At 43.9% G+C, this 14,531-nt stretch overlaps 2 protein-coding genes across 6 annotated transcripts in view; one reads left to right on the top strand and one right to left on the bottom strand.

Moving 5' to 3' along the window:
- Window positions 1–14,531, bottom strand: part of SETBP1 (SET binding protein 1) — an 890,090-nt gene that overhangs the window by 293,466 nt on the left and 582,093 nt on the right. The window lies entirely within an intron of this gene.
- The window catches only part of LOC145534400 (uncharacterized), a 46,680-nt gene continuing 43,506 nt past the window's right edge, over window positions 11,358–14,531 (top strand). Inside the window, exons 1-2 of one of the 3 annotated variants that reach the window (XM_081561790.1) lie at window positions 11,358–11,458; window positions 12,702–12,837. In XM_081561790.1, the coding sequence (XP_081417916.1) occupies window positions 11,380–11,458; window positions 12,702–12,837 (215 nt within the window). In that variant the 5' untranslated portion in view covers window positions 11,358–11,379. Of the gene's footprint in view, window positions 11,459–12,698; window positions 12,838–14,531 lie in introns of all 3 variants that reach the window. The other 2 variants (XM_081561789.1, XM_081561788.1) reach the window with 2 other exon arrangements.

Raw genomic sequence — 14,531 nt, 5'->3', positions numbered from 1 at the left:
TATAATATTAAGCACTGCTCTAGGTTGTTTGTTATACAATGGGAGCAGGGGAAACAGCTCTATTGGAGCTTAAATTCCAGAAAGGTGAGACAGTGGTAATATAAACAGATATTCATAATTCAGGTGACAATAAATACTCTGAAAAAATTAAAACAGGTCAATGTGATAAGAGTGATGGCAACAGGGACCTCAACTGAGGGGGCCCTCTGACCCTCTGAGTAAAACAACACATGCCCACCAATTGACAAGAAGCAGGTTACATGATGGCAGAGAACTGTGCTCCAGACAAGGCAATAGCAAGTGCAAGGTCCCTGAGGCAGGTCTGGGCTAGGACTGTTTCAGGTATTGAAAGTTTAGAATGGCCTTAAAAGAAGAAGTCATAAAAATCATTCATGGTCATCCTCTCTAAAGAATGTGGTAAGAATAAATGAAACAAGACGGGCAAATTCTCAAAAATGCAAAACACTCTACAAAATAAAATGGGTTATAAGAACCAGCATACTATGAAGGAAAATTCTTATTCTCCATATTGTATCTTTAAGGAAAGTTTAGAATAATAGTATATTTGATCCATGTATCTCAAAACACAAACTTTAGAGCTGGAGAGAACAATCCAGCCCTTTCCTTTCATCTTCCAGATCAGAATCAAAGACACTAAATTACCCAAGATCATGTCAGTGGCCTTTCAGGACCAAGCCTCTCAAACTGCTTCCTGCCCACCTTCCCACCATCCCCTGACCCCCATGCCTGCTTGGAAATGGGGTTTCCCACTTATTTTCTAAGCTAGCTCATTATACTACAAGAAACCTGCAATATAGGTGAAACAAACCAAGGACCTAAGGCTTAAAGTAAACAACTAGTGGCATTAGCACAATGGAGATAAAAATTTAAAGTCTCAACACCCAGGCCTGATGCATCACTTGCAAGTTTCATGACCTTGAACAAGTTATTTAAACTCTCCAGGGCCTTAGGTGAGGCATTTAAAATTGGAGGATAATAAAAATGCCTTTTCTCCCTGTATTATAGAATTCTGAAAGGATCAAATATTATAATATGCGTGAAAGTCTGAATAACTATAAAACACAGTAGAATATCATTATCTTTGTCATTTTTTTGGTATGTGGTCTCTTCCTAGATCACTGACCATGTACTGCTGCTAACATCCAACCACTACTGTATGTTGCACCATCACTATTACCTCGGATAGACCTTGGGAGTATCTATGCTGGGAGTTTAAAAAAAAAAAAATGCATCAAAGGAGTTCCATGAACACTTGATGACCTATGAAATTCTCTCATGAAAACAGTTCCCACTGATTTCCTTTTCATCTGAATTCCCATAATGGGCAAAGAAACCACAGATTACACTGGAAATACCCCTTCCTGGATGAAGACCCAAGATTCTGCTAAAGACAAGCCATGGGACCTTGAGCAATCTCTGAACTTCAGGCTATCATTTATGTTGTGTGCTTTCATTCCCAGAATGCGCAGAACACTTATAGTCTGTCCCCTCCCCAAAATGTACAAGATACATTTTTTGAGTCTCCCAGAGTTTGTGGAGCAATTTCAAATTCATTATTTTATTTGATCCTTTTAATAACCCTGGGAAGAGTGAGAATAGGAATAAAGAAAGCAAATTAATAGAGGAGAAAACAGGCTTTTGGTGGTTACGTGACTCACCACGTCTCGAAGTCTAGGTATTCTGACCCCAAGTCCAGTGCTCTTCTAAGTTCACTGAATCTCTTACATGTAAGAATCGAGTGAAGATCAAATAGGGTCATGGAAACTGTTAGGGGCTACAGACATGAGACAGGCTACCTTCCTTTGTCCTCATTTTCTGACCAGTCAGTGGTGGTTGCCCATCTAGAACATAAGCTGGCAGAGGGGAGGATTGGTTCAGGGTATTCTGCCTTCCCTAGAACATTTGGAAAAGCACATGGTAGACCTTTATCAATCCTTTTTAACTGATTATCTGAGTTGAGCGTGAAAGAATATCTAGCTCTGTCCACAGCCCTTTAAGAAAACCTCCCCTCACTCCCAAGAGAGAGTGAAGGACAGGGAGGCCTGATCTGCTGCAGTCCGTGGAGTTGCAAAGAGTCGGACACAAGTTAGCGACTGAACAACAACCCCTTCACCCATCCCAACATGGACCTCCAGCAGGAAGAAAATGAACACACCCAGTCTAGGCAATTTCCAGACAGCTATGAAATGCCATTAGGGTTAGCAGCCTTGACCGGGCTTCCTTTCTGCCTCCTTCTGACTTTTCTTTCCTTCCCCTGTGAGGTAAATAAATATTTTAAAAAGAAAGAAAGTTGTGTACTCTTTTGTTCTGTTTGACCCACATATTGGAACCAAATGACTATATCTTTCCCCCAAAGCGGTCATGTTGGCCAAGTAGCAAAAATGTGTTTCTTAAAAAAATAAATAAAAGTTTATTTTACATGTTGTAAATAGCAGGAAATTCTTATCAAGATGTGAAAGTTCAAGTCTTGTTTTTCTCTTATCCCCTTTCTTTCTCTTCAAGGGAGAGTAAGAAGAAAACAAATCTCTCTCTTCATAATGGAATCCCCTCTTTTTTGTCTATGCCCTGCTGGAAGAAGCTGGCCTCTAAGTGTCTGCGAACATTCTGATTGAAGTTGTCCTGCACTCCTAATGGCTGTCTCATTTTCTCTAATCCCTAGACTGGAAGGTATGATCCAGCACCCTATGATAAAATAGTCCTGGTTGTCCAACATCCTTCCAGCAAAGGATATTTTATGACAAACTCAAAATACTGAGGGTTGTCAACAGTAAGGGCTGTGCTGGATTTAAACATGTTACAGTGCCTTAAGTCATAGGATCACAGCAACTGGGTGATTAATAGGCTTTCTCTAGCCAAATTCCTTCATTTACAATAGAAGGAACAGGATGTCAAGAAGCTACAGGTTGGTCCCATTTGCTCAGCTTCTCAGAGGCAGAGGTGGAATGGAAACCCAGGCTCCTAGTTCATTCTTTGTATCGCTCCCTCCTCCCTTGCATATCACTTGAACACCAAGGTAAACCTTAACAGGGAAATTGTTTCAAAAGAGAGTCTAATGAGGAATTGAGCATTCATTCATTCATCAACTTGGCAGACATACACTGGGCACCTTTTATGCCAGGAACTATGCTAAGCAATGGGGGGAGGGGTGTACACAAGTGAACATGATGTAGATCCCTCTCTTGGTGTGTGAGTGTGTGTGTTTGTGTGTCTGTGCGTATGTGTGTGAAGCACACTTAACACTGTAGCTTTAGTGATAAAAAGAGGATATGTCAAAAAAACACCTCACAGTGGGAGCAGAGCTAAACAGCCCACCTTGGGCCAATTCTTCCCCATCTCTTAAGAATTTTCAGTTAGGTGAGCACATCCTGCGTACTCATCCTTATTATCCTACAACCCTACAATCTTTTCTCCACAGAGCAGCCAGAACAATCCTTGAAAGAAGTAACTAAGGTCATGTCATTCCCCTGCTTAAATTCTTTGATGAGTTTGCATTGTCCATAGGATGAAGTCCAGAATTCCACAGAGGGCTGGGAAAATACCTTCCAGGCAACCCCTGAATTTCTCTTCACTGGCCCTTCAGGCAGTTCTCTCCCCTTGCTCGCCTCAGCCTTGCCATACTGGCCCCTGTCAGTTCCTCCAAAGCTCTAGACTTAATCTTACCTTGGCACCATTTGAACAAGCTGTCCCTGTTCTTTAGAACTCTTTCTCTCGACCCAGCCAGACTTGTCACCACCTCATCCAATCTGCCATTCACCTAGTGGACTCCCTGTTCTTCAGTTCACAGTGTGGACACCACTTCTTTAGGGAGACTTTCGTGACTTGTTAAGGTGAGTGCCTGCTGTGGGCTACCATAACACCTACTTCCTTAGCCTTACAACAGTTTAATTGTATCTCCTTAATAAAGTCTCTCTTCCCCAGGAGACTAGAACCCAATGAGGGCAAGTATGATGTTTGTCTCATACAACGTAAGGCCAAGGTCTAGAGCAACGCTTGTCGCAGAGCCAATTTTCTATAAACATTCATTGTTTGACTGGATGAATGAATAAACACGAAGGCGTGTATATGGACATTTCAAACGAAGAATACCACAAAACCAAGACTGGGATGATAAGTTCCAGCATGAACTTGTTCAGTGGAACTCAAGAGCAAGTGTATATATTCTAAAGTATGAAAAAAAGACCTTTGGAAAAAAACAAATATTTAAGGTTCATTATCCTAAAAGATGATGAGGGTAATTTAAAATTTCGTGTACCAAAGGATGAAAAGAATACAGAAATGACAGTTCCAAAATAGGAAAGGCATGACTTGTGAGACAAGGAGTCAGGGGTCTGGGCTCCTGGCTGCCCAGCTATACGTCTACTTCCTCTGTAAGATACCAAGAAGGTAACTGAGGAAGGCAGGGAAACGGATTCCTATTTCTGGAGCTTTTTGAGGATTATTACCATGGAGCACATGGTCTCCTGCAACATGTGCCTCCCTGGGAGCATTGGAGGAGACTGGTTTGCATGAGTTTCTTGTTTCTGAATAACTTGATGGCACAGGTCATGCTGGGAGGAGAGAAGCTGTGAGTATCCCACACTCAAGCAAGCAGGGAGCTCTATTCTGTAGCCCCAAAGTGTTGTTAGGAAAGTACAGTATGTGCAGATGCGAGTGTGCATACGCAGGGGGTAGTGTGAGATTCTGGTGGTTTGTAGAATCTTTGAGGCTGTAATTTAAATTTTATTCCATTAGACTATAAAGACAAGGTGAGAGAAAAAAAACAACCACAGAGAAAAATAAAAGGCAGTAGGATGGAACTTCAATGACTTAGGAGTCTGACGCAGAAGTGCAGAGGTAAGAAGAGGAGAGTCAAGGAAGGTAATTCGGTGACGACCCTTGGAGAGGCTCCCAGAACGCCTTCAGACTTTTCCTCAAAGCCACCTCCTCACAAAGTTTTCCTGCAGTGTGCGGTGGGCAGCTTGGATAAAAGATCTTTCTCTCTTTTCCTCTCTCTCCTTCCCTTTCTCCCTCTCCTAGTCCTTGAACTCTCCTGCCAACTGTCTGTCCCCAAAGTAACCACTGACAGGCCATTATTGTTGTTTAAAAAAAAAGAAAAGAAAATTTAAGACTCCACCCTGTCACAAAAGGAAACTAACACAAGCCCAGGCTGTTTATATATCTGGACGTCTTCAGCGAATGGCGTGTGCCTTGCACTCCTGGAACATCCATTCTTGGTTTTGGGGGAGTGCCGGGCGCTGTGTGAGGAAAGTCTCCCACAGCACTAAGCACTTTGTGGGGGCCTGGTGCGTGCCCTCCTGCCTCCCAGCATCCCCATCAAGTGTGATGCTCTGCTGGCAGTGACGTGGTGCATATTATAAAGGAACTGAAGCATCACCCACCCCCTGACTCTGACAGGGGTTGTGATTTTCTCCTGGTAGAATTCTGGAAACCTGGCCTCCTCTAATGTTCTAGTGACTCTCTGAAGTCACAAAAGCAACATTGTCCAGCTCTGCCTTAAGGAAGATTAAACCGCATTTAACAACCCAGGCAAGGTAATGATCTCACTACAAAATCAACATGCAGCGGTGGCTCGGAGGCTGCTCCAGCCAATGCTCGGTGGCCACCCAACACCTCAGCCTCAACCAGCCATTCATCCTTCAGCTTCCACTCAGCTGCCCAGCTCCAAGGCCTGACCCACTGACATCACCCCATGCTGAACAGGATTAAATGTTCTGGGGCTAAGTAAATAGACCTCAGCAGCCAGCTCAGACTCTGCAGGGGCTCCAAGGTTGAGATCCCAGGTCTGCTTCAGGCTTTGGGCAGGAATTACAAATTCCACAATTCCACCTTCCACAGGCTCCTCAGCCTTCCTTTTGTGACACCCGGATAGCTTGAAAAGAGGGTGAAGGAAGGGCCAAAAACTAGAGTAAGAACTTTGGAGAAGAAAAGAAAATGAGTCACTTGTTGGAAAAGTATGGTATCTCACCCCTGGATGTGCCAACATAAGAAAATTCCTCATCTGATCCCAGAAAAGATAAACTATTGACGTCTTAAAAAATTGTGTGCTTAGTAAAATTCACAAGATCAAGTAAAGAAAATCAAGTGATATAAGTAAAGAATACTTAGGATTCTGTGCTTGAGCATTCTTTATGGATATACCAAACAAGTGATCCCAATTTCTCACTAGCAAACTTCTGAGGAATCTTTCAACATTGAGTCCAAGTTTACAAAGTGCTCAGAACAAAATTCGGGGGAAAATGATGAATGATTAGGGGTTCCCTCCAACTCTAACAGTCTGCTGAGTGGGTCTCCAGGTCTTGGGGCACTAGCCCCTTGTCACCTGAAAATGAAAAGAGGGACAGGAGGCGAGCTGGCTCTGTTTTCCAGGGGCTATTACACTTTGACTTTGAAACAAGCAATCAGCAAGTGGGTTTCCTCCAGGCCAGCTCAGTATCCATGCCCCCAAACTCAAGCCAAACTAAACAACTCTAGTCTTGGCACTGCGTCCTTCAGGGAGAGGGAAAGGAGGGGGCCTGGAAGCTAAGGGTGCTTTAGAGCACACACTAGCCCGCCCCCAGCCCATCCACACACAAGGAACTTGATTACTATGCCCCAGGGAATCTGCTGGTGACATTCCAAAAGTTTGCTCAGACTGTAAATATAATAATCAAGCTCAGAAATGGGAGGGCTTTTCCCCAGCTTTTGCTTTTCCATGGGAAGTATTAATCAGTGCCACTCTGCCCCAACTGACAAAGTGTTTGAGAAATCAGACTTTTATCATTGGCCCCAAATGGGTCTATGTCAGCTTAATTAACAAGTCCCTGCTTTCCTCCTAACTAGTGTCCAGGAGCCTCCTGTGTACTCAGTTTACCAGCTCAAGACACTCAAGGAAATGGATGCCTAGTCTGAGGGACAGGGCAGAACAGCAGGAGGCAAACTGGTATGGCTCTCTCCACCTGACAAGGGCACACAGGCTGGATGGTGTTGGGCCAGGAAACAACATGAGAGCCACACAGAAACAAGGCAAAACCATAAGGATGACCTAACAACCCAACATGATAGTCCATGCTGAGGGGATGATTATCAACTGCCAGACACTTAGTTCGCCTTTCAGAGAGAGTCTGAGCTGCGTGTGTAACCCAGTTCTGCACTTTTAAGTGGAGACATACTGGGCAAGCCATTTCACATTTTAATCTTCAGTTTCTCCTGTATTTGGGAGGAGAGAGAATGCAGAACTCCACACTGAAAAAGCACCAACATCAGGATGATGCTGGCCTGAGGAGACCACAGTTATACCAGGTTTCCACTGCCCACATTTTGACTTCTAAAGCATTTTTATCCACCTTGTCTCCTCCTGGTCTCCTGGGATGTAGTCTAAGAAAAAATCTCCCTACTTTACCAATGTGGAAATGGAGGTACAAACAGAAAAAGTGTAAGGAGAATACCCAGGACCAGTCCCAAGTTCTCCTGATCCTGTACCAAGTATTCCCTCTACTAAACTGATCAGCATCAGAGCTGGGCCTCTGTGAATACATTTGTTCAGGTTAGGGACATCTGAGCATTGAATGTCCCCCCAGAATTTTATCTCTCAGTGCTATTATTTAGGATGTTTTATATTTCTTTACATTTTTTTCCCTTAGCTAACAGATTAAAAGGCAGGACTTCTTTAAGCATAAAGGATAAGCCCAAATGGCACAGCTCAAGTGATAAATACGGGGAATTAGAGGGAGAGAGGAAAGCTTCTTAACAGGTACTTTCCAATTGCCCTGGAGCCCAGGAGCTTAAATATTTACCATGAAATTTCCTGTCCCTCTGGCTTTGGGAGTTTCTAACTTTCTAGATAGAGTCTTATCCTGACAGTCCTACCTCACAGTGCTGCTAAATAAAATAAGAGAAGATTCTGTCTAGTTTGGAAATCATATTCTCTTTGGCCTTTTAGGAAAAAAAATCAATCAAGGCTAGGTCTGAATGGCCACCCACTGAAAGCATGGGCTGTGCTATGGAGCAAAGAGCTAGGGCCCTGCAGTCCTGACATCAACCAGGAGTAGCTGAATGGGAACACTCGGGGCTGGGTGCCCACCTGCCATGGACAGGGGAGGAGGGAGAAAAGACCACTGGTGACAGGGCTCTAAAAAAGAGCTTCTTGACATAACGTCCAGGCCTCACTGCCTATCCACACACTGCCAGTCGGAGTGGGTGACTATTTATACTATCCCTCTTAATTGCCAGGGGAGCATTGCATAGATGATCATACCTCACAACTTCATAAGAGATAAAAGAGAGGTATAAGTAAATAGCCATTCACTTAAAATGGACTTATTCATTGAATATTGAAGGGCACTTAAGAGACAGAATCAAGATCATTCTAGAGGTGACCACAATTCAAACAGTTTAGGTAGAGATCAAACTGATAGGGATCAAAAACAAAGTAGTCTGAGCAGAGATCCACCCAAGCCTAACTAGCTGAGGGACTGAGCCAGGCCCACCTAGGTGAAAGATGCATCATGTATAATACACAAGCACTCGGTAAGATGGCCTTTAATGACCCTTCCAAACCTGGTAGTCTCCAATTCCATCATTTTAAGTTCAATATCTACAACTCATTATTTTTCAGGGTAAGATAATGAAGGAATGATCAAAAGTTAATGTGTTCCCAAAAAAAGCTTTCCAAGCTTGGGAATTCCTCAACTGATCTAAATTTGAAAATTAAGCTCCATCCTAATTACTTGGATTGAGTAAGGGAATTAAGAGGTAAAATAAAACTACTATAGAAAAGAGGTGAGACACTAAGGTAGACAAAAGTTGTGCTTAATTCGTTTGTTGAAAACACGGCTATAGAGGAAGTGAGGTCAGAAAAAAGTAACCAAAAATTTGAGCACTGAATTCTTATAGGCACACAAGTGAGAAAGAGAGAGGAGTCTAGACATCATAACCTTATATTACCTCCTCTGGAAACCTTCCTGGCTTCCCAGGCTCTGTTCCCATAGCACCTCGTGTATCCTGCTAACTGCATTTGTCATACAGAAATATCCATGTTGTCTCTCCCAGAAGATGGTGAATCCTTTGAGGAGAGGAAGAGCATTTTATTCAAATTTATATGTGGAGGACCTTTTACAGAGCCTGTATAAAGTAACTGGTCAAAAGTATTTTGAATGAATAAGTACTGGAATCACTTTCCAGTAGCAATTAAAAGAAAAAATGATCCAGGTCACAGGCCAAGTGTTTTAATTTCTGGCGAGAATTGAGGTAGAAAGGCAAGGTACACTGATTGAAAGTATTTGCATTCTCAGAGTTTCTCATTAGCATTTTCAGGAAAGTTAAAAAAAAATTTCTAAATTTACCTTGAGAGACCTTGTCATTATCCTCTCTGCAAAGCACTGTGCCAACTTTGAAGTGATTTGACTTAAAATAAAACCCAAGTAAAAATGTAGAATCCCATGACTTCATTGTTAAGTACCTAGGGATATGTGATTCACCCAGATTGAGAGGTTACTATCATTTGTCTGGATACCTAAGTGTCAGGAGTATGAACTCTGGGATCAGACAACCCAGGTTCAATTCCTGGCTTGGACTCTCTTGGACTGCTTAACATTTTTCAAGCCGAGGTTGAAGAGTATCTTCCAGAATGCCTGTAGAGGAATGTGATTAGATGACCCTCAAGTTACCTCCAGCTTCAAGTTTCCATAGTCCCAAGCAGTCCCTCCGTACCCACAAATCATCTATTCGCAAGTCACATTCTGCATGGCAACTCTTGCCAATCTCCTGCATATGTCATACCTAGTGACCATCATTAATACCAGTGGTTCCCTGAATGCTCATGTTGGCAAGGGGTAAAGCTCAGAGGCAGGTCATGAGAATGTCTTTGTATATCTTTTACATGATGCACATATTCAGGTCACACACACACACACACACACACACACACACACACTCTTCTGGAGGGTACTTCCAATGACAGAAGTCATAACATATGTTTCAGTGAAGCTCCCTGGATAGAAGGAGTTTCCATACCCTCATCCGTCATTACAACTGAAATTCCCCTAACTGCTGAGACTCATGCCTACATCTAGGGAAGCAGTAAAGACTATCATCCTTTTAATAAGAACATCTTCAAAGTCACAGCCACAGCCTATAGCAAACCAAGCACATTTTCAACCCAAATTAGTACATAAATCTCAGGCCTTCCCTCTTCCTTCTCACCTTACCCCTCAATAACTATGAACTACCACTAGCTCAGACTTTTGATTTCAACCTGATTCAATGACCACGTTATCTTATGAAAAGTGGTCATGGAGGGATAAGAAAGTACGTTATCATGTCATCCAGGACCTCTGCCTTTTTTCCTCATCAGGCCATGCCAAGAAAAAAACAAATACGTACACATCCAGAAAGAGTAGGGGAAATGGAGAAAGAGAAATCGTATGATTTACTTAGAATCTGAAGTATGAACCTAGCTTAAGACCACACATTCTCTTCAGCTAGCCTGAGATATTCTGCAGGACTCTAGCAGCTGGACTGACATTTGTTTACTTATTTGTTGGTTTTGGTTCCCATCAGTCAGGGATAAGCACTTAAAGAGTGAGGTTCCAAGACATCCCAACTATCACTACTCTACATTCTGAGAGCAAGAAGAAAACAACCTTCTGTTGATGTAGCACAGATGTATTAAAACAAAACCTCAGCACGCTGTCCACAGTGGGCGACTGCCTGGCAACCTGCATAATCCTCCCTGGTTGGCAGCTCTGCTTGGGTCTCCTTATCCTTTCCTTTGTGCCTGGCCTGAGCCAGCCTTCCCATGAGGCATATCTTTGAGGGCATATCTGCAATTAAGACCCACAGGTTAGGGGTGAAGCCATCAAAAGTCTCCCTCCATGGATGTGTTCTCTCTAAGGAAGACTGCTCAGAGCACAGGAAATACCAGCAGGGAGAGCTGGGTGAGTCTGTTCTGTAGGCAGGAAACCTAGGGGCACCTTGGTGAGCAGGCTTCCTCTACAGTCTAAAACTTTTAAAATCACTGTAGGCCACAGATAATTATGAACCCTTATTCAATAGCAGGGCTTCCCTGATAGCTCGGTTGGTAAACAATCCGCCTGCAATGCAGGAGACTTCGGTTTGATTCCTGGGTTGGGAAGATCCGCCGGAGAAGGGAACAGCTACTCACTCCAGGATTCTCGGGCTTCTCTTGTGGCTCAGCTGGTAAAGAACCAGCCTGCAATGTGGGAGACCTGGGTGCAATCCCTGGGTTGGGAAGATCCCCTGCAGAAGGGAACGGCTACCCACTCCAGTATTCTGGCCTGGAGAATTCCATGGCCTGCATAGTCCATTAGGTCACAAAGAGTTGGACACGACTGAGCGACATTCACTATTCAATAGGAGTAGATGAGGAAGGAAGAGGAGAGGGAGCAACAAGTCCGGATCTGCAGGAAGAAAGCACCTTTGGTCTTCAACAGACATGAAAGTAAAAGAAATTTAAAGAACACATGAACCCCTCCTAGATATTTATACACAGAAGTCCATACTTTCAAAAGTTCAACAGCATTCTAAAAATATGAATAGAATCAAAGATTCTTTTAAGTAAGAGACACTTAAGGACGAATCATAATATTGGGGTCTAACATGCTTTCAGTGCCCAGTCTATGTCAGCTATTATTACATGCATTTGTATATGTATATGCTATGGGAACTTGAAGCTGGAGGTAACTTGAGGGTCATCTAATCGCATTCCTCTACATGATATTTAATTCTCAAGATAACCCCATGAATCCCACTGAACAAATGAGAAAATCGAGGTGGAGAAACACTACATAACCTATCTAAGCCTGATCAGTAGAGCTGGATTCAAACTCTGTCAGTCCCAGTGCAAAGCCTGAAAGTTTAAAGTACAACACACAGGAACCTGAGAAGATGACCAAGAACAGAAGTATCATACTGCCCAAGAGTGGAATTTTCCTTTAGCCCTGGGGGTACACCCTTATGAAAATACCCCCAGGTCCTGAAGAGGCCTCGGAGCCAAGAATGTTCCTTCCTTGACAAGCACCGGCCTCCCCAGAGATGCAGCTCCCCAGCCCTGCTGGGCTGGGGCCAGGGTCCAAGGATCACCGGGCCTTCTTGCAGCCAAGGCGGGAAGCCCAGCCCTGCACAGCCCATGGCAGATGTGGATTCTGGAGGTGTTTTCTTTTCCTTTTCTTATTTAAAGAATAAACAAGCTCTCCATACTCCCCACATGAGAATGCCGCTCGTGCTGCCACCAGACAATAATTTTACAGTCATACGATGACCTTTGTGCAGAGAAAAGAGGAAAAGCCTGCACCCCACCCCATCCAAGCCTGGGAGAGTCAACCTGTGGAAAAGCCCAGGTCACAGAAGATCAAACTCACTTGCTGAGGAACAACAGGAGGCGGGGAGGCGGGTTGGGGAGAGGACAGGGAAGGAGGAAGCAGAAAGTTTAAAGGTCAAAGCAAATGTCAATCTAACACCAGTACTGTATGAACAGCACACAGCCTCACTGCTAGACAAATAAATGCTGCCATGGAGGCAAGGTATCAGGAGGTTTTATTAACTCTCTTCCTGGAATCATACACATAGGAAGTCTGTTCCATCATATAAGCTGCAAAGCACAGTATTTATCCCTTGGGGGGGAAACCACAGAACTGATACTGAATCCACAATTCAGAGTTTCTCCTCCATTCCCTTCCCAGCAGGCTTCTGTTCCTGTTGCCCCTCGAGGGGCCTGTCAGCAGGACGTACCAAGGCAGATTCCGATAAGAACCGGAAGGGTCACATGCTGATGAGAACTCAGGGCACAACACTGCCTCCGCCCTCAGCTGACTTTCCCAGGCAAGTCTTGGTCCCAATGAAACTAAGGGAGGCTGGAGATTAATGGGCTCCTCTGTGTGTGGGTCCTTCTCACTGGGGGGCTCTGTCCCCGCCACCCTCATGTCCAGATGCATGGAGATCCCATCTCTGTCCAAGGCCCCAGGTGAAAAATGCCCATTTGCAGAGCCCTAGGCATTTAAGGGGAACCTACTAGATTGGACAGCTGCTCTTGGCCCACTGGCAAGGGTAAGCTCTCTGTTCACTCCCTCTGTTTCCCATGCTGCCGCTCACCTGCCTACCCGGGGAACGTAAAAATGTGTGCACGTGTGCATGTTTGTGTGCAAGTGTGTGTTTTCCCCAGTCACACCCTCAGAAATTCTGATTCAGTTGGTCTGGAATATATCCTGAGAATCTGTACATTTTTTTCAAAAGCTTCCAGGCTGCAGTCTGCGATCTGAAAAGCAATCTGAAAGTAGGTGTTATAGGAAATTAGAGATCACAGTATTGGCCTCCCTGCCCCACAGGACAGGCAGCCCAGTTTGCAGCAGGCCACTGTGCTAGTTACCAACCATGAGCCACAGCTGTCTCAGAAGCCCCATTCAGAGTGCCGTGCAGTTCTCTGCACTGTGTTCAAACCACAATCTTGGGTCTTGGAGGCATGCCTCCATCCCTGCACCTTCTCCAAACCATCTTTTCCTATTACCACCCTCAATTCAGTCACTCAGTTGTGTCCGACTCTTTGTGACCCCATGGGCTGCAGCACGCCAGGAGCCATCACACCAGCACGCCATCACCAACTCCTGGAGCTCGCTCAAATTCACATCCATCGAGTCGGTGATGCCATCCAGCCATCTCATCCTCTGTTGTCCCTTTCTCTTCCTGCCCTCAATCTTTCCCAGCATCAAGGTCTTTTCAAATGAGTCAGCTCTTCGCATCAGGTGGCCAAAGTACTGGAGTTTCAGCTCAACCATCAGTCCTTCCAATGAATATTCAGGACTGATCTCCTTTAGGATGGACTGGTTGGATCTCCTTGCAGTCCAAGGGACTCTCAAGAGTCTTCTCTAACACCACAGTTCAAAAGCATCAATTCTTTGGTGCTCAGCTTTCTTTATAGTCCAACTCTCACATCCATACATGACTACTGGAAAAACCATAGCTTTGACTAGACAGACCTTTGTCAGAAAAGTAATGTCTCTGCTTTTTAATATGCTGTCTAGGTTGGTCATAGTTTTTCTTCCAAGGAGCACTGATATAAAATATGTGGCTGACTACTTTCTGTTCTATAATGTCTCTCCTATTTTCTGATATAAATGGAATTTGGTTTACCTGACATCTGTATTAAGTTATTGAAAACTTTTGAAGAAATGACTCAAAAAAATTTTGTAATTTGTTTCTGAACAATTGAGACTGGGGAATATTTTGCTCCACAAGTGCTAAAAAAAAACCCCCAAAAGAGTGAGGCACTTCATTTGTACCACTGAGGTGTAAAAGAGAAAAAGAATAATCCACTGGCAATCCCAAAGACACTAAAAAAATACCAAAATTCTAGAATGAAAGGACAACCCAAGGCAAGCAACAGATGAAAAATAAAAAATCAATTAAACAAAGTAGAACATGCATGATGGCAAACTGATCTAGAGTCAGGTGGGGTAAGGCTGTTACTCTACCATCTCAGGGCTAGGCTTGGGCAGTTCCAGGAAATGCTGTTTTCCAGG

The sequence above is a fragment of the Giraffa tippelskirchi genome, chromosome 14, assembly GCF_054371585.1.
Source record: "Giraffa tippelskirchi isolate mGirTip1 chromosome 14, T2T-mGirTip1v1.2.pri, whole genome shotgun sequence".
Lineage (NCBI taxonomy): Eukaryota > Metazoa > Chordata > Mammalia > Artiodactyla > Giraffidae > Giraffa > Giraffa tippelskirchi.
The sequence above is the reverse complement of the archived record's forward strand: the minus strand, read 5'-3'. Positions and strand labels throughout refer to the sequence as shown.